Below are 17,201 nucleotides of genomic sequence, written 5' to 3'. Positions count from 1 at the left end.
CTAGTTTCCCAGTCCCTGCCGAGGAAAAACTTTCCCACAGCCTGATGCTGACACCACCAAGCTTCACTGTGGGGATGGTGTTCTCAGGATGATGAGAGGTGTTGGGTTTGCGCCAGACATAGCGTTTTCCTTGATGGCCAAAAAGCTCAATTTTAATATCATCTGACCAGAGTACCTTCCATATGTTTGGCGAGTCTCCCACTTGCCTTTTGGCAAACACCAAATGTGTTTGCTTATTTTTTTTCTTTAAGCGATGGCTTTTTTTCTGGCCACTCTTCCGTAAAACCCAGCTCTGTGGAGTGTACGGCTTAAAGTGGTCCTATGGACAGGTACTCCAATCTCCGCTTTGGAGCTTTGCAGCTCCTTCAGGGTTATCTTTGGTCTTTTTGTTGCCTCTGATTAATGCCCTCCTTGCCTGGTCCATGAGTTTTGGTGGCAGGTTTGTTGTGGTGCCATGTTCTTTCCATTTTTTAATAATGGATTTAGTGGTGCTCCGTGAAAATCCTTTTTACCCTGACCCTAACCTAAACCTAACCCCTTTACCCCTTACCCTATCCCTAACCCCTAAGCTTAAAATAGCCTTTGTTCTCATGGGGACATGGGACATTTTCACACGAGGGAGAATTGTCCTTGTTTTTACTATCCTTGTGGGGACTTTGTGGGATTTTAGGTCCCCACACTGATAGAAGAACCAACCTACACACACACACACACACACACACACACACACACACACACTGCCTCATACTGAATTGCCTGTTTGGTGGGGAGTGTGCGGGAACAGATCTGTCTTTCATGCTGAACCAGAAGCACACACACTCTTTACCTCTTCCTCCCTCTCTCTATCTGAGTGTTTGTGTACCTTTTGCTCTGGTGCTGTTTACCACTACTCCTCCCAGTGTGTGTGTGTATGGAGGGGACCTGTGTTTTTCACTGGAATCCTGTCTTTCTCTGGCTGGCCTGCCACGTCAAATGACAGTCTGGAGCCCCGTGTCCTCAGGGAGCTGTGTGGCCGAACAGCCTGGCTGTGGTCTCTAGTCTGGGGTTATGGACAGGAACAGGACTGGCTCTTACTGAGGTCTGAGGAGGACAACACTGATCTCAACTGAACTGGAGTAGCCATTGAGGAGATACTACTGCTCTGGAGGAATCTTATGGGATACCCTGCCTCTTGAATCCTGTGGAATCCTCCCAGTGCTTTTTTTTAGTCTGTTTTATTTTGATTTACTGTGAACCGTTGGTTGGTTGGTTTGGCCTGGATATGAATGGATTTCTGTACAGGGGCAGGTAAGGTGTTCAATCTGCTGCCAATGATATACACTCCTCTACATATTTATTTGGAGAGTGAAGCTAAAACTTTTAATTTGGCTCATAGAATATTTTTCGGAACACTTCGACATTAATGTGGATGCTACCATGATTACGGATAATCGTGAATAATTATGAATGAGAAAGTTACAGAGGCATAAAGATCATACCCCCCCAAAAATGCTAACCTCTCACCATTACCAATAACAGGGGAGGGAAACATTTTTTTGAGGGGGTATGATCTTTATGCCTCTGTAACTTTTTCACTCATCATTATTCACTCATCATTCATGATTATCCGTAATCATGGTAGCATCCACATTAATGTAGAAGAATTTCAGAAACATATTCTATTCTTATTTACAATAAGTGACTCGAAAATGACACAATCAATTATTTACCACTGATTTCTATTGGGCACAACATAATCCGAAACACAACCAAAAGAAACTGCAAAGGTATCCAACAAGTTTGAAGACTCACAATCAAATGGGGGGGGACTACATGCATAAAGTGCGTACATTTTTTAACGGTAAAACAGATATGTATGAAAATACCCTCAAATAAAAGGTGACATTCTGTACTGTCGCCTAATAGAAAACATTTAATCTCAAATCCAAAATGTTGGAGTACAGAGCCAAATAAAAATGTTTAGCTTCACTGTTCAAATAAATACGCAGGGGAGTGTACATGTGGACAAGACTGAATAACTCGTTGTAGGTTTAGTCATGTGTAGCTCGCTGGTATGTGTTTTTTAAAGGAAAATCAAAATGTATTTTTACAGTTTGTCTTTGAGCGGTTTGGTGTGCTTCTGTTTGTTTTGAAGGCTTTGTGTTGTGTGTGGATCTAAGGCTATCAATATACTGTATTATGTAATCAAAGTAATCACTCTCATGGGAGAACAGACAACCCACGTCATCAGGTTTTTTTGGTTAGTCATCTGTCACAACACTGATTGGATGATTCGTTTTATCTACTGGGAAAGTTTGTTCCTATAGGAAGGACTACATTTAATGACAAATCGAAACACTAGTGGCAGCAATACACATTGGAAAATGCCAAATGATATTGATGTAATCATAATGAAATGACGTATACTCATGATTTTGTTCACCATGTTGATTACTCAGACTTCCCTGTTGGTCCCCATGGCAGGTGCTGATGAGTAAGGGCTTTTTAAATTCAGCTTTGTGGGAAGACCTGCTGTTGTTGTAGTAACAGTGACCTGGTGGTCTGTCTGTCTGAATAGTTATTAGGCTTCTTCCACGGTTAGAACTAACACACACACACACACACTCAGATGCTGCCTATACAGGCCAGCTGTTCCCCCAGGCGCAAGGTTAGGAGAGGGTTTGGCCGGGGTAGGCCGTCATTGTAAATAAGAATTTGGTCTTAACTGACTTGCCTTGTTAAATAAATAAATAAAAATAGAAGTGTGTGTGTGGTTTAAAAATCAGAAAGTGTAATGTTCAGTATGTGCTTGCTACATGTGTGTGAACACATTCAGCTCAACCCAGTCTCTACTCCACCGCTCACTGTGTTCCACATAGTTTAATCACTAGTGTTATTTCATTAGTAGGAAGTAGGCACAATAGTTTTTCCTGATCACGTGACCCTACCAGGAAAAATACACTGCTCAAAAAAATAAAGGGAACACTTAAACAACACAATGTAACTCCAAGTCAATCACACTTCTGTGAAATCAAACTGTCCACTTAGGAAGCAACACTGATTGACAATAAATTTCACATGCTGTTGTGCAAATGGAATAGACAAAAGGTGGAAATTATAGGCAATTAGCAAGACACCTCCAATAAAGGAGTGGTTCTGCAGGTGGTGACCACAGACCACTTCTCAGTTCCTATGCTTCCTGGCTGATGTTTTGGTCACTTTTGAATGCTGGCGGTGCTTTCACTCTAGTGGTAGCATGAGACGGAGTCTACAACCCACACAAGTGGCTCAGGTAGTGCAGCTCATCCAGGATGGCACATCAATGCGAGCTGTGGCAAGAAGGTTTGCTGTGTCTATCAGCGTAGTGTCCAGAGCATGGAAGCGCTACCAGGAGACAGGCCAGTACATCAGGAGACGTGGAGGAGGCCGTAGGAGGGCAACAACCCAGCAGCAGGACCGCTACCTCCGCCTTTGTGCAAGGAGGAGCAGGTGGAGCACTGCCAGAGCCCTGCAAAATGACCTCCAGCAGGCCACAAATGTGCATGTGTCTGCTCAAACGGTCAGAAACAGACTCCATGAGGGTGGTATGAGGGCCCGACGTCCACAGGTGGGGGTTGTGCTTACAGCCCAACACCGTGCAGGACGTTTGGCATTTGCCAGAGAACACCAAGATTGGCAAATTCGCCACTGGCGCCCTGTGCTCTTCACAGATGAAAGCAGGTTCACACTGAGCACATGTGACAGACGTGACAGAGTCTGGAGACGCCGTGGAGAACGTTCTGCTGCCTGCAACATCCTCCAGCATGACCGGTTTGGCGGTGGGTCAGTCATGGTGTGGGGTGGCATTTCTTTGGGGGGCCGCACAGCCCTCCATGTGCTCGCCAGAGGTAGCCTGACTGCCATTAGGTACCGAGATGAGATCCTCAGACCCCTTGTGAGACCATATGCTGGTGCAGTTGGCCCTGGGTTCTTTCTAATGCAAGACAATGCTAGACCTCATGTGGCTGGAGTGTGTCAGCAGTTCCTGCAAGAGGAAGGCATTGAATCTATGGACTGGCCCGCCCGTTCCCCAGACCTGAATCCAATTGAGCACATCTGGGACAACGTGTCTCGCTCCATACACCAATGCCACGTTGCACCACAGACTGTCCAGGAGTTGGCGGATGCTTTAGTCCAGGTCTGGGAGGAGATCCCTCAGGAGACCATCCGCCACCTCATCAGGAGCATGCCCAGGCGTTGTAGGGAGGTCATACAGGCACGTGGAGGCCACACACACTACTGAGCCTCATTTTGACTTGCTTTAAGGACATTACATCAAAGTTGGATCAGCCTGTAGTGTGGTTTTCCACTTTAATTTTGAGTGTGACTCCAAATCCAGACCTCCATGGGTTGATAAATTTGATTTCCATTGATAATTTTTGTGTGATTTTGTTGTCAGCACATTCAACTATGTAAAGAAAAAATTATTTAATAAGAATATTTCATTCATTCAGATCTAGGATGTGTTAATTTAGTGTTCCCTTTATTTTTTTGAGCAGTGTATATTCCAGTCTATCCAAGGTAATAAAAACCCGATGTTCGATGTTATGTGTGTTTGACAAAAAAAAAACTCTGTTTCAGGCACTATGCTGGTGATCGGCAGGCCCGGACCAAGAGTATAGGACACATGACTGGTAAGTGGAGATTCACACTGGCTCTGTCATTTATCACACACACACACACACACACACAATATTCCATTCAGGTTCTGTGACTCTCTCTCACTCTCTCACTCTCTCTCTCACTAAAGGGACTTTTCACCCTCTTTCTATCCTGCTGTTTTTCTCCCTTCCTGTTTGGTCAAACACACCTCTCACTATATTACTCTTTATTTATTAACCCACCCAGACCATACAAGGATATGTTTAGACCATACAGCTGTTATTAAAGACACTTAACAAGTATTGCCTCTGTGAATTACTCTTGAGTACAAAAAAGTGTTAGAATGTGTTTGGATGTGCCCCCCCCCCCCCCCCCCCTTCCTAGTTCCTGTGTGTACATGTTTGGCACAGTGCAGTCGTCAATCATATGGGTGTTATGTCATTTCTCGTAGCCTGGCCTGGCCTGTGTACCAGCAGTTAAACTTTAGGGCCGGGTCCAGGACATCTTCTGTAGCCTAGCCTACACTCTACACAACGCACAGCTCTTTAATAATCTGTAATGAGCTCCTACTGCGATTTTAAAGAACTGTCAGAAGTTTCAGCTCTGCCAATGGTTCTGTGATTAAGCCCCTCGGGACGTAACCCCGCATCTCCCCACTCATTCTATTCCCCCCTCCAAAATCCGCCAAACACCCATTGTCAAGGAACAAAACACACATTATTGTATCCCTGTGTGGTTTTCCTGAGAATGTTCCTGGTATTTAGTCGTTTTAAAGAGAAGTTTGGCATTAGGCCATTTGGAGCATATTCAGCTGTAACGGACCGTACCATGTTGGCTAAGTACTTTTAACAGGGCCCAGGGGTGATACAGTGCATTCAGAAAGTATTCAGACCCCTTGACTTTTTCCATATTTTGGTACGTTACAGACTTATTCTAAAATGTATGAAATTAAACATGTTCCTCATCGATCAACACACAATACCCCATAATGACAAAGCGAAAACAGGTTGAGACATTTTTGTACCGAAAAAAATAAAACACAGAAAAAACGTATTTACATAAGTATTCAGACACTTTGCTATGAGACTCGAAATTGAGCTCCAGGTGCATCTTGTTTCCATTGATCATCCATGAGATGTTTCTACAACTTGATTGGAGTTCAACTGTGTTAAATTCAATTGATTGGACATGGTTTGTAAAAGCACACACTTGTCTATATAAGGTCCCACAGTTGACGGTGCATGTCAGAGCAAAAACCAAGCCATGAGGTCCAAGGAATTGTCCGTAGAGCTCCGAGACAGGATTGTGTCAAGGCATAGATCTGGGGAAGGGTACCAAAACATTTCTAGCAGCATTGAAGGTCCCCAAGAACACAGTGGAAGAAGTTTGGAATCACCAAGACTCTTGCTAGAGCTGGCCGCCTGGCCAAACTTAGCAATCGGGGGAGAAGGGCCTTGGTCAGGGAGGTGACTAAGAACCCGATGGTCACTCTGACAGAGCACCAGAGTTCCTCTGTGGAGATGGAATAACCTTCCAGAAGGACAACCATCTCTGCAGCACTCCACCAATCAGGCCTTTATGGTAGAGGGGCCAGACGAAGGCCGTTCCTCAGTAAAAGGCAGATGACAGCTAGGGCTGTTACTGTGACCGTACTACCGCCGCATGATAATGGTCCATTCTAAATCAAAACTAATTTCACATATATATTATTTGGTGTATGTAAAGACCAGATTAAATAAAGAATAGTCTGATGGGTGACAATATTAGCCTATCACTTGTGAATGATATATTATCACTTGTGAATGATGCCCAGCATAATGCAAGAAACAGTGCATTTTTTTTAATGCAACTTTTTCAAATCATAATTGCACGCCTGATGTAGCCTAGCCCATAGGCCTAAATGTTTTGATGAGGTTTTTATCACAGCTAAAGTGGCCACAACTTCTTTAAATGAAGCATAATGATCCGCTTTACGGAGCGTGTGAGTTTCAAATTTGGGGAAGATAATTTTCACCATTAAAAATGCACCTTTTTTAATAAAAGCATTACATGCATAATCGCATTTGCGTTCACTTTTGAGAATGGTGTTTTCCTGCCGTGTGCGCATTGCGGCGCTTATAATTTGAAAAAATAGCCTAATAGTTTATCAACATTTTAAGCTAAACATTCTGATCTGTTGCGTCAGGCTCATTGCTTAAAACAGTGTTTCTTTATGCTAGTGGTTGTATTAATTTGGGATCTATCGCATCCCACAACTGTCCCAGACTATGTTTGGAATATATTTTTCTTGCACAGAGAGAAAGAAATAGTAGATTGACGTAGGGTAGTGCTTTTGCTGTTCGTTATGCTTACTCATCTTGTTGGCTGACAAAAAGTAAATGTGTCCAATATCTTCAATATGTGCCTCGGAATTGGATAAGGATGCTCGCAGTTGCGTCCTTGATGTGTCTGTCTTCACTTGTAGCCTTCAAGAAAGACCCGATCACGTGACGGAGAGCCATGTGAGTGAGATGTACTTCAGCACGTAGCCGGGAGAAGGGAATTATAATTATTATATTCAGCCCATGGGCACAACGGCCACTAGCTGCAAAAGGTATGGAATTTTTTAGGGGGCGTTACAGCCACACAAAGGGGATGCAGCCAGGAAATTCGAGGCATTATCAAGTGCTTGTCAAATTGTGAATGAGAGACTGATGTAGTGTGTACAGCCTGCGCAAAAAAAAAAAAACAGAGCTCATGCCTTTCATGCAACTTTTTTCAAATCATCATTAGAGTCGCATCATGCAGCCATAGAATGTATTAAAATCAAAACATATAGCCCAACATTTGTATCACAACTAAAATTACATAAATAACTCTAAATTATCTCTAAACAGTACCTGTTTCTTTGTTAACCGCTCAACACCGAATAGTCGCATGTGTGCACTCCCTCAAATCGTTTGGAGAAAATATCCTTTCTATTTTATTCAGCTTTGTTCAATTGTATTCTTCATACTATAAAATAATGACATGGAATTCTAAGCAAATCTTGTCTGCTAAATTAACTAGTGTAACCCACAGCCATATGGCATAGCCAGATCAGGGCCTAACATGCTATTCTGTTCTTCTGAAATAGACTACATTTTATTCATGTTTCTTTAGACCTGTCTAAAATAAGTAATGGATTTATTGTGATGGTGTAGGCTATATTACATGGATTTATTCAACTTTTTAAAATGTACATGTTCTTAATGTGTGGAAGCCAGGAGATGCTAAATGTGTTTATGTTAATTAACAGTCAATTACCGTGAGACCGGTAGTTATTTGCTTGACAATCATCGGCTGACAAAGTCATGACCGCCACAGCCCTAATGACAGCCCGCTTGGAGTTTACCAAAAGGTACCTAAAGGACTCTCAGACCATGAGAAACAAGATTCTCTGGTCTGATGAAACCAAGATTGAACTCTTTGGCCTGAATGCCAAGCATCACGTCTGGAGGAAACCGGGCACCATCCCGCCGGTGATGCAGGGTGATGGCAGCATCATGCTGTGGGGATGTTTTTCAGCGGCAGGTACTGGGAGACTAGTCAGGATCAAGGGAAAGATGAATGGAGGAAAGTATAGAGAGATCCTTGATGAACACCTGCTCCAGAGCGCTCAGGACCTCAGACTGGGGAAAAGGTTCACCTTCCAACAAGACAATGACCCTAAGCACACAGCCAAGACAACGCAGGAGTGGCTTCGGGACATGTCTCTGAATGTCCTTGAGTGACCCAGCCAGAGCCCGGACTTGAACCCAATCGAACATCTCTGGAGAGACCTGAAAATATCTGTGCAGCGACGCTCCCCATCCAACCTGACAGAGCTTGAGAGGATCTGCAGAGAAGAATGGGAGAAACTCCCCAAATACAGGTGTGCCAAGCGTCATACCCAAGAAGACTCAAGGTTCTAATCGCTGCCAAATGTGCTTCAACAAAGTACTGACTAAAGCATCTGAATACTTATGTAAATGTGATATTTCCATTCTTTTTTGTTTTATCAGCAAAAGTTTCTAAAAACTAGTCTTTGCTTTGTCATTATGGGGTATCGTGTGTAGATTGATGAGAAAAAATTGTATTTAATCAATTTCAGAATAAGGCTGTAACGTAACAAAATGTGGAAAAAGTCAAGGGGTCTGAATACTTTCCGAATGCACTGTATCAAACACTAATAGGAATTTAATGAGACAACGTAAGTTCCACACCGTTACTAAGGCCGGGATTCAAGTAATTGCAGATTGTGACTTTTCAGGATAGCTGCAACACACATGCTGTTGTTTTGCAAGTCAATCACACTTCTGCAAAGTGCAAATCAATTCACTTGACCCTGACAACCCTGTTAAGAGGTCTGACTGAGCGATGGCCTGGTGAGAATCCAGAGGTGTTTTTCTTAAAACGAAATATGTTTTTTTTTTTACCTGACAATTATTGCAGCTTTCATGCGTTTCATTTTCTTTTTTCTAGATTTCTTGTGTAATGAGACAGAGAACGGCCCTCCTCCTCCTCTCCAGAGCCACAGCCTCAGACAGTTTGAACAGGTAAGGGCTTGTCTTCCTCTCTCCTGTTCTTATGGTCTGGTACAGTGTGGTAGTCAGTGAAACGAGGTGTTCGGGCCTGTCAAAATTGTTTGATAATGTGTTTTTAGGTGTGTTGGTGATGATTATGTGGTAACTGAACCTCTGACTATGAGTCGAGAAGACTATGGGTAAAAAGATTCCGGTCTCCTGTAGCTTCCCCCAATCCCTATCATTGCTCTCCTCACCTTATCCTTCCTGCATAATGGCCACGTAGACCTGGACTGTAAATAGCCCATACACTCAAGCACACAAGTAGAGAAATCTAAATAAATGATATTGTGTTTGTAATGCAGTGTAGCTCTGGTATACTACTATACAGTAAGTGGTGTTCATGGTTGTGGAGGGAGAAGGTTGGTTTCTCTCCTCTAGTGGTCAGACATTGTAATGGGTTCTGGGCTGAGCGCCAGACTATTACGGTTCTGATATAACTCTAGAAGTGCTTGCTTCAATTACCATAGTCTTGGTGAAGGACTTCAGGGGAGGTAGGAATGGGGAATCTGTGATTTGATATGGGGGTTAGGGGGAAAGGGTGGTAGTGGGGGCTGGATGGTTGAAGTAACGTCAATAGGGAGGGATAATAGTGTAAGGGTGATTTTGTCTGGAGGTTACAGGGTAGTGGTTTGTTTGGGGGTTAATCATTTTGGAACCCAGGAAGCCAGTGGTGTAGTCTAGTCACCCGGTGTAATCCAAGGCTTGCTTTTCCCAACGAAGTCGACCGTGTAGCAGAGTCCCCAAACCAATCTAGTACAACGCATTGAATCCTGGGAAGTGATGTGGGGGCTGACTGATCCAGTGTGTTGGCTTTGGAGGCGATTCCGGCTGCCTTTGAAGTCTGTCTGCAGCCTGCAGCTGGCTGCTTCATAGAGGGGATAGGATTAATCACGCTATGCAGATGCTCGAAAACCAGACCATTGGCAACAGACTCTTAAGCTAGGGCATTTGAAAATTGTGGGAGCAATGCGGACATCTAGAGAGACTACTATATAGATACAGACCCAGTTACTGGGAGGAGAACTATGCTAACTCGGTCTCAGGCTGGACACACACTGGTACTGCATTTGAACTGGAAAAGATAAAAGTGGGGACAAATGTCATTTCCTGAGATAACCTAGTATGCTAATCTTGTACCGTATGCTCTGGGTGGTAACAATGGATTTTGTATGCCAGGGTTTGGGTTGTCAAGACGGTTGCCTCCACCGTTGGGGTTTTGTTTGCATATAATTTCATATGCAAAATATTGCCAACGGAAACCACTGATTCATAAAAACGGCTTCACTATGTCAGTCATAGTAACAGCAGGTTCAATCTGTTAAATACACCTCTTTCTCTAAATATATTTTGTATAGAACTTTCTGTGTCACTGGAAGTGCTATAACAGTGATGGTGATTTAATATAACACAGTATCCCTGTTGAACTGAATGTGTTTTTTTTCACCAAGCTCACAGTAGAGCAACAGAGACTAGTGCTGTTGTCTTAGCGGAGAGATCTGAGTAAATATATTCCAGGTTACAGAACGGCCTGTGTGTGTGTGCGTGTGCTCATGTGTGTCCGTGCGTAAGTTTGTCCTCTTTCCAAATTTGTGTCAGTTTAAAGAGTCAATCTTTCCCCCGCTAGCTCAAAGAAACATGAACCTGCCAGACTAGCATTTGTAACTGTCAAACATCTCTAGACTACAATCCTGAGGTTTCAAGGGAAAAAAGTCAAAGTCAAAATACCCTTTCTCAAATAGCATTTATTAGTCCATTCGAGAAATTGAAGGCATATGCCTGCCTATAAATGTGAATTCAAACCGACCACAGAAACACTTAAATTGATATAAGAGTTGGGTATAATTTAAACCATTAAAACCTCACGACAAATTACAATTGCTAATCTGTTATGTTGCCCTTAGTCTGAATGTGCCGTACTCCAAAACCACATTATATGAAAGGTATTTTAAAGTAGAATTACTGTAGAGTGGAGTGACAGTCGTATACAGTCTGTCTGCCATACACCCAAACAATCCCACCCAGACCCACAGCCCACAGAGTTCAAGGCGGCAGAATTCGGTGCCTATTTTTCATTCTTAATCTCCATAGCTTGTTCTCTCTCTCTCTCACTCTCTCTATGTGTGTCTCTCTCTCTGTCTCTTGCTGTAGTTTTTGTCTGCCTTGTGAAAATAGGTCAGTGTTCTCTGTGACACTAGCTAGCTAGCGCACGGCTCATATCAGCCCCCAAGTTGTCGGATGGGAAGCCATCGCTTCGTGAGCCCGTTTCTCTAGCTGCTCATTATAATGCTGTAGAATTTAGAGAGAGTTAAACACTGCTTGAAAGGTTATTGTTTAGTAGACAATGTTAATCATGAGTGACCTTCATATTTACAGTACACAAAAAAAGGTGTAGGAGAACCCTTTGAATAACCATTTTTGGTTCCAGGTAGAACCCTTTTGGGTTCAATGTAGAGCCCTTCTACATGGAACCCAAAAGGGTTCTACCTGGAACCAAAAATTGTTATTCAATGGCGACGGCCGAAGAATCCTTTTTTTCTCAGCTGATTTATATGATTTTGACAAATGTTTTTATTCTGCTCTTGAATAACACTGGGGGAGAAGATATTCTCAATGTTAGTAGTGTATTCATGTCAGTCTGTCTGTGTCCTGATTGAGCAGACCTGTCTCAAGTCGTCCACATGCTTCCCAGACGAAACAGTTCGGAAGAGTTCGTGCATATATTATGACAACATTTTGGGATGTTTTGGACTTCGGTAAGGTTTTTTTGGGCTGTTTGGGCACATGCCATTTTTTTCTCTCGAGGTAAGCCAAAGTCTGTTTAGCTGAAGTCTACGCCCCTTTGTTCGTGATTGTTCAACAGAATTTTTTTGTTTTATAAAATACTTTGTTTTCATTCAATGAGCGACGACTCCATGGACGACTCCATGGACAAACAGTAATATTTCTGCTTTTTTCTTGTTTTTCAAGCAAAGGTCTTTTAAGGGAGTATGCGAGCACACTCATTTGGTTCGCCTAGCCGAGTTCAACCGGCCGAACTGAAGCATGCTCACTCCTATAGTCTTCCCTCCACTGATTAGTCTAGTAGGCTAGAGTTGTGTTCCCTTGCGCAGGCGAGACGGCGCAACAACCAATGGGTAATTTCAAATGTGCATCTAGGTATACTTAGGTGAGCGAGTCAACTTATTTCAATGACATACTGTAAATAATATGATTTCGTACATGATATTAACAAAGTGTGCTCTATTTGAAGTAGAAATGGACAATATAGTTTATTACGTGAAACAAAACATTTAATCATTTTGAGACTGGTTGACTGCTATGTTAAACAACTGCTGTCATGGTTGATTTGGTTGTCAATAGCCTGCTGGCTATTGTAGTCTTTTGGCTGTAGAAAAACAGGAACCTCCCAGGTCAGACATGTGAGGGAGGAGCAACTGCGACTGCGCAATGAACAGTCTGAGGAGAAGAATGCACACTATGTCTTCATTCACACATCGATATGGATCTCAGACCCGATTGCCCTTGGTGATTGGTGTGCTTACGACAGATGGATCAGGTTTCTGTGGAGCAGCAGCAGCACTCTGGCTGTGTGGCACAGGATCGATACATAGAGCCTAAACATCAGCTCAGCTCACCTTTCCAGCTCACCGTGCTACATCCTCTCTCTAATATGTATGGTTAGCTCTTCTTCCCTTTCTCTCTCTCTCTCTCTCTCTCTCTCTCTCTGTCTCTCTCTCTCTCTCTGTCTCTCTCTGTCTCTCTCTGTCTCTCTCTGTGTCTCTCTGTGTCTCTCTGTGTCTCTCTGTGTCTCTCTGTCTCTCTGTCTCTCTGTCTCTCTGTCTCTCTGTCTCTCTGTCTCTCTGTCTCTCTCTCTGTCTCTCTCTCTGTCTCTCTCTCTGTCTCTTTCTCTGTCTCTTTCTCTCTGTCTCTTTCTCTCTGTCTCTTTCTCTCTGTCTCTTTCTCTCTGTCTCTTTCTCTCTGTCTCTATCTCTCTGTCTCTATCTCTCTGTCTCATATATAAGAGAGAGAGAGGCCTACAGTACAGTAGAGTTTACAGTTTTTCTCAATTGCTAAAACACTAAAACCCATTGGCTGAACAAAGTTCTCAGTTGCCTGGACTCATTTAGCTAATTATGCCGTCTGTTGTCAATACCTTAAACCATTTCACATGGTAAAACACAATTTGCAGATCTCACTTAGACTTTTCAGCAAAACTCTAAACACATTCTCATTCTCAAAACACATTCTGCACTCTAATGCACATGTTATCCATACTGGTAAACACAAGTGGCAACAATCAAATACAAATAGAGAACACATGTCATTGATTGAACACAACCACTCAAAATTGATTTAACCTGTTTCAAATGATGCGACACAACCAATATTAGCCAGTTCAGAGAGCAAACAGGTTGTTGAAGGTGGGAAGGAGAAAGTCTGAGAATGGATAGAAGAAACAATGTGAGAGGACGAGGACGAGTGCGTATGCGAGGTGGGCGACGAGGAGGAGGGCAAGAAAGAGGAAGAGGAAGACAAAGAGTGGAAATATCTGATGAAATTCGAGCAACAGTTATAGACCATGTTCTTGTCCATGGACTGACAATGAGGGAAGCAGGACTTAGAGTGCAACCCAATTTGAGCCGATTTTCTGTGTCCACCATAGTAAGGACATTCAGAGAAGAGAACAGGTACAGTATACTACTGTATTTTTGTAATTGCAAATTTTACTGTACTACACTATATGCAGCTGTTTCAATAGACATTTGTAAAGGTAATCACTGTATGTATTGTACTGCATGAATGTTTTGTAACTGCACAACTACTTTTTGTAGAATTGCAAGGCTGCCACATGCAGGTGGAAGGACAGCTATATTCACTCGTGAGCAAGAGGCCGTTATAGTTGGCATGGTCCTTCAAGATAATGCAATACGACTCAGAGAAATCCAGGAACGAGTGATACAAGACAACACACACTTCCAGGGAATCGACAGTGTGAGCATTTCCACAATTGACCGTGTCCTCCATCGTAACAGGATGCGAATGAAACAAGTATACAGAGTACCTTTTGAGCGCAACTCACCAAGGGTGAAAGAACTGCGAGCTCAGTATGTGCAAGTAAGTGTACATTCAGAAACATTTACTGTAATCCAGATAGTATGTGTTAGTACTGTAGACAATGTGAATGACATTACTCTTCAGAAGAGTAATGTATGTGAATCAGAAGCCTAATTGTACTCTACAGTATAGCACTGTCTCTGTACGACTTACAAAATCCTACATGCAGTATATTGTATTTCTACACAGACAATATTTGACTTGGAATCCTTGGACAGAGCCCATGAGTTCATCTTTGTCGATGAAGTAGGCTTCAATCTAACAAAGAGAAGAAGGAGAGGCCGAAACATGATTGAACAGCGGGCCATTGCTGAAGTCCCTGGTCAACGAGGTGGCAATGTCACAATCTGTGCTGCTATCAGCAACCATGGTGTTCTACATCACCATGTTACACTCGGGCCATATAACACCCAGCACCTTCTAATATTTATTGCCAATCTAAGATATATTTTATTTGAGCAGCAGGTTGAAGAGCAGCAGGTTCAAGAGGTAAATGAGAATCCCATTCCCACCTATGTGATAGTGTGGGACAATGTCAGTTTCCACCGAGCTGCTCAGGTAAGGGAATGGTTTAACATCAATGGGCAGTTTATGAACTTGTACCTCCCTCCATACTTGCCTTTCCTGAATCCGATTGAGGAGTTTTTCTCCTCTTGGAGATGGAAAGTGTATGATAGACAACCCTACACCAGAGTAAATCTGCTGCAACCATGGATTTAGCCTGTGGTGATATAGGTGAGGAATCATGTCAGGGCTGGATACGGCACACAAGAGGCTTCTTCCCCCGTTGCCTCAGGAGGGACAATATTGCTTGTGATGTCGACGAAGTGCTCTGGCCTGACCCAGCCCAAAGACAAGAAGAAGCACATTGATCACATGTTTACTCCTTTGATTTTTGTCCCTTTTAGTATTGTATACTGTAGTACAGTGCATTGTAGGCTGTATACTGTACAATGGACAAATTGTATGGCCCTGAACATTGTGCTTTCCATTTATTAACAGTACTGACTGCTCAATAGATTTTGACTGGTTGCAGGTTCATATCAACAAAGAACAATAATTACAGTATCACAGAGACAAAGGACAAGTTTGTGACATGCAGGGTACAGTACTGTAAAAATAGGGGTACAAGGAGGAGGAAGAACAAAATTGCAAAGAGCAAAGCAGAGTAGTAATTTCTGATCAATTTTGAGCTACTATGATAGAACATGTTTTCGTTCATCAAAAGACAATGACGGAAAAATATGAATATTTTTTTTAGATTAAAAATGTACTTCTCCCTGAGAATTGTATGTTTTGAACAATGTGTTTTCAATTTTTTGGTGTATTGTTTACTGACTGCTTGAGAGTGTATATCATTTTGATCACTTTGTTTATGATTTGAGAGCAGTGTTTGATTTTGAACACAGGTAAAACTGTTTTGAGGCGAATGTTTCATTTTGCGAGAGGAGCCAGAGGTTATGTAAATAGTGCTTGAAGATGAGGTTTTGTGTTTAATGTTTTCAGGAAATGGAGCAATGTTTCAGAAATTGTGTTTTAGCAATTGAGAAAAACTGGAATAGTTCCCAGGCCAGAGCTGTAAGTCGTTGTCCTGTTGGAAGGTGAACCTTTGACCCAGTCTGAGGTCCTGAGTGCTCTGCAGCAGGTTTCATCAATAATCTCTCTGTACTTTGCTCCCTTCATCTTTCCCTCGATCCTGACTTGTCTCCCAGTCCCTGCCGCTGTAAAACATCCCCACAGCAAGATGCTGCCACCACCGTAGGGATGGTGCCAGGATTCCTACAGACGTGACTCTTGGCATTCAGGCCAAAGAGTTCAATCTTGGTTTCATCAGACCAGAGAATCTTGTTTCTCATGGTATGAGAGCCCTTTAGGTGCATTTTGGCAAACTCCAAGCGGGCTATCATGTGTCTTTAACTGAGGAGAGGCTTCTGTCTGGCCACTACCATAAAAGCCTGATTGGAGGAATGCTTCAGAGATGGTTACCCTTATGGAAGGTTCTCCCATCTCCACAGAGGAAGTCTGGAGCTCTGGTAGAGTGACTATTGGGTTCTTGGTCACCTCCCTGACCAAGGTCCTTCTCACCAGTCTTGGTGGTTTGAAATGTATTCCAATTAATAATGGAGGCCACTGTGTTCTTAGGGACCTTCAATGCTGCACACATTATTTGGTACCCTTCCCCAGATCTGTGTCTTGACACAATCCTGTCTCGGAGCTATAAGGACAATTCCTTCGAACTCATGGCTCAGTTTTTGCTAGGAAGAACCCTAAAGAAGGCACAGTGATGCCGAAACGTTGGTGATTTACCCAATAAATTACTGGGAACTTATATATAGTGTGCGACTCTCTTTATTTTTGTAGCTTTTGGTTTTTGCTCTGACATGCACTGTCAACTGTGGGACCTTATAGACAAGTTTGTGCCTTTCCAAATCATGTCCAATCAACTGAATTTACCATAGGTGGACTCCAATCAAGTTGTAGAAACATCTCATGGATGATCAATGGAAACAGGATGCTCCTGAGCTCAATTTCGAGTCTCATAGCAAAGGGTCTGAATACTTATGTAAATAAGGTATATTTGTTTTTATTTATAATACATTTTCAAAACACTTGTTTTCACTTTGTCATTATGGGGTATTGTGTGCAGATTGATGAGGATTTATTTTTTATTTAATCAATTTTAGAATAAGGCTGTAACGTAACAAAATGTGGAAAAAGTCAAGGGGGGGTCTGAATTCTTTCCGAATGCACTGTAACAAGCCACTGCCACGTGACTCACTGTCTGTAGGAGCGAACCATAATAAGACGGTCATCGCAACAGCCATAGCTTATGTGTGTGTTTCTGTGTGTGTGTGTTTTCACACTCCGAGAGAGGATATT

The 17,201-nt window shown here is 42.7% G+C and overlaps 1 protein-coding gene and 1 long non-coding RNA gene across 2 annotated transcripts; both read left to right on the top strand.

Moving 5' to 3' along the window:
* The first annotated feature begins 892 nt into the window (after positions 1–892).
* Positions 893–9,386, top strand: LOC120051913. Its single transcript, XR_005477334.1, has 3 exons — positions 893–1,287; positions 4,600–4,652; positions 9,103–9,386. It is a non-coding gene; the product is annotated as an uncharacterized LOC120051913 (long non-coding RNA).
* A 3,970-nt stretch (positions 9,387–13,356) lies between these two features.
* Positions 13,357–15,261, top strand: LOC120051912. Its single transcript, XM_038998798.1, has 3 exons — positions 13,357–13,894; positions 14,039–14,321; positions 14,511–15,261. Exons 1-3 carry the CDS (start codon positions 13,650–13,652, stop codon positions 15,039–15,041), a joined length of 1,059 nt encoding a protein of 352 aa, XP_038854726.1. The 5' UTR covers positions 13,357–13,649; the 3' UTR covers positions 15,042–15,261.
* Positions 15,262–17,201: the final 1,940 nt, after the last annotated feature.

The sequence above is a fragment of the Salvelinus namaycush genome, chromosome 8 (assembly GCF_016432855.1).
Source record: "Salvelinus namaycush isolate Seneca chromosome 8, SaNama_1.0, whole genome shotgun sequence".
NCBI classification, from domain to species: Eukaryota; Metazoa; Chordata; class Actinopteri; order Salmoniformes; family Salmonidae; genus Salvelinus; species Salvelinus namaycush.
Note: the sequence above shows the minus strand (reverse complement) of the source record. Positions and strands in the feature narration are given on the sequence as shown.

Excerpts from the sequence above, each read along its gene's own strand:
- LOC120051912 (XM_038998798.1), top strand. The coding sequence starts at position 13,650 with ATGGATAGAAGAAACAATGTGAGAGGACGAGGACGAGTGCGTATGCGA. Across the intron at positions 13,895-14,038 it reads ACATTCAGAGAAGAGAACAG|AATTGCAAGGCTGCCACATG; the intron begins GTACAGTATACT and ends TACTTTTTGTAG. Across the intron at positions 14,322-14,510 it reads TGCGAGCTCAGTATGTGCAA|ACAATATTTGACTTGGAATC; the intron begins GTAAGTGTACAT and ends ATTTCTACACAG.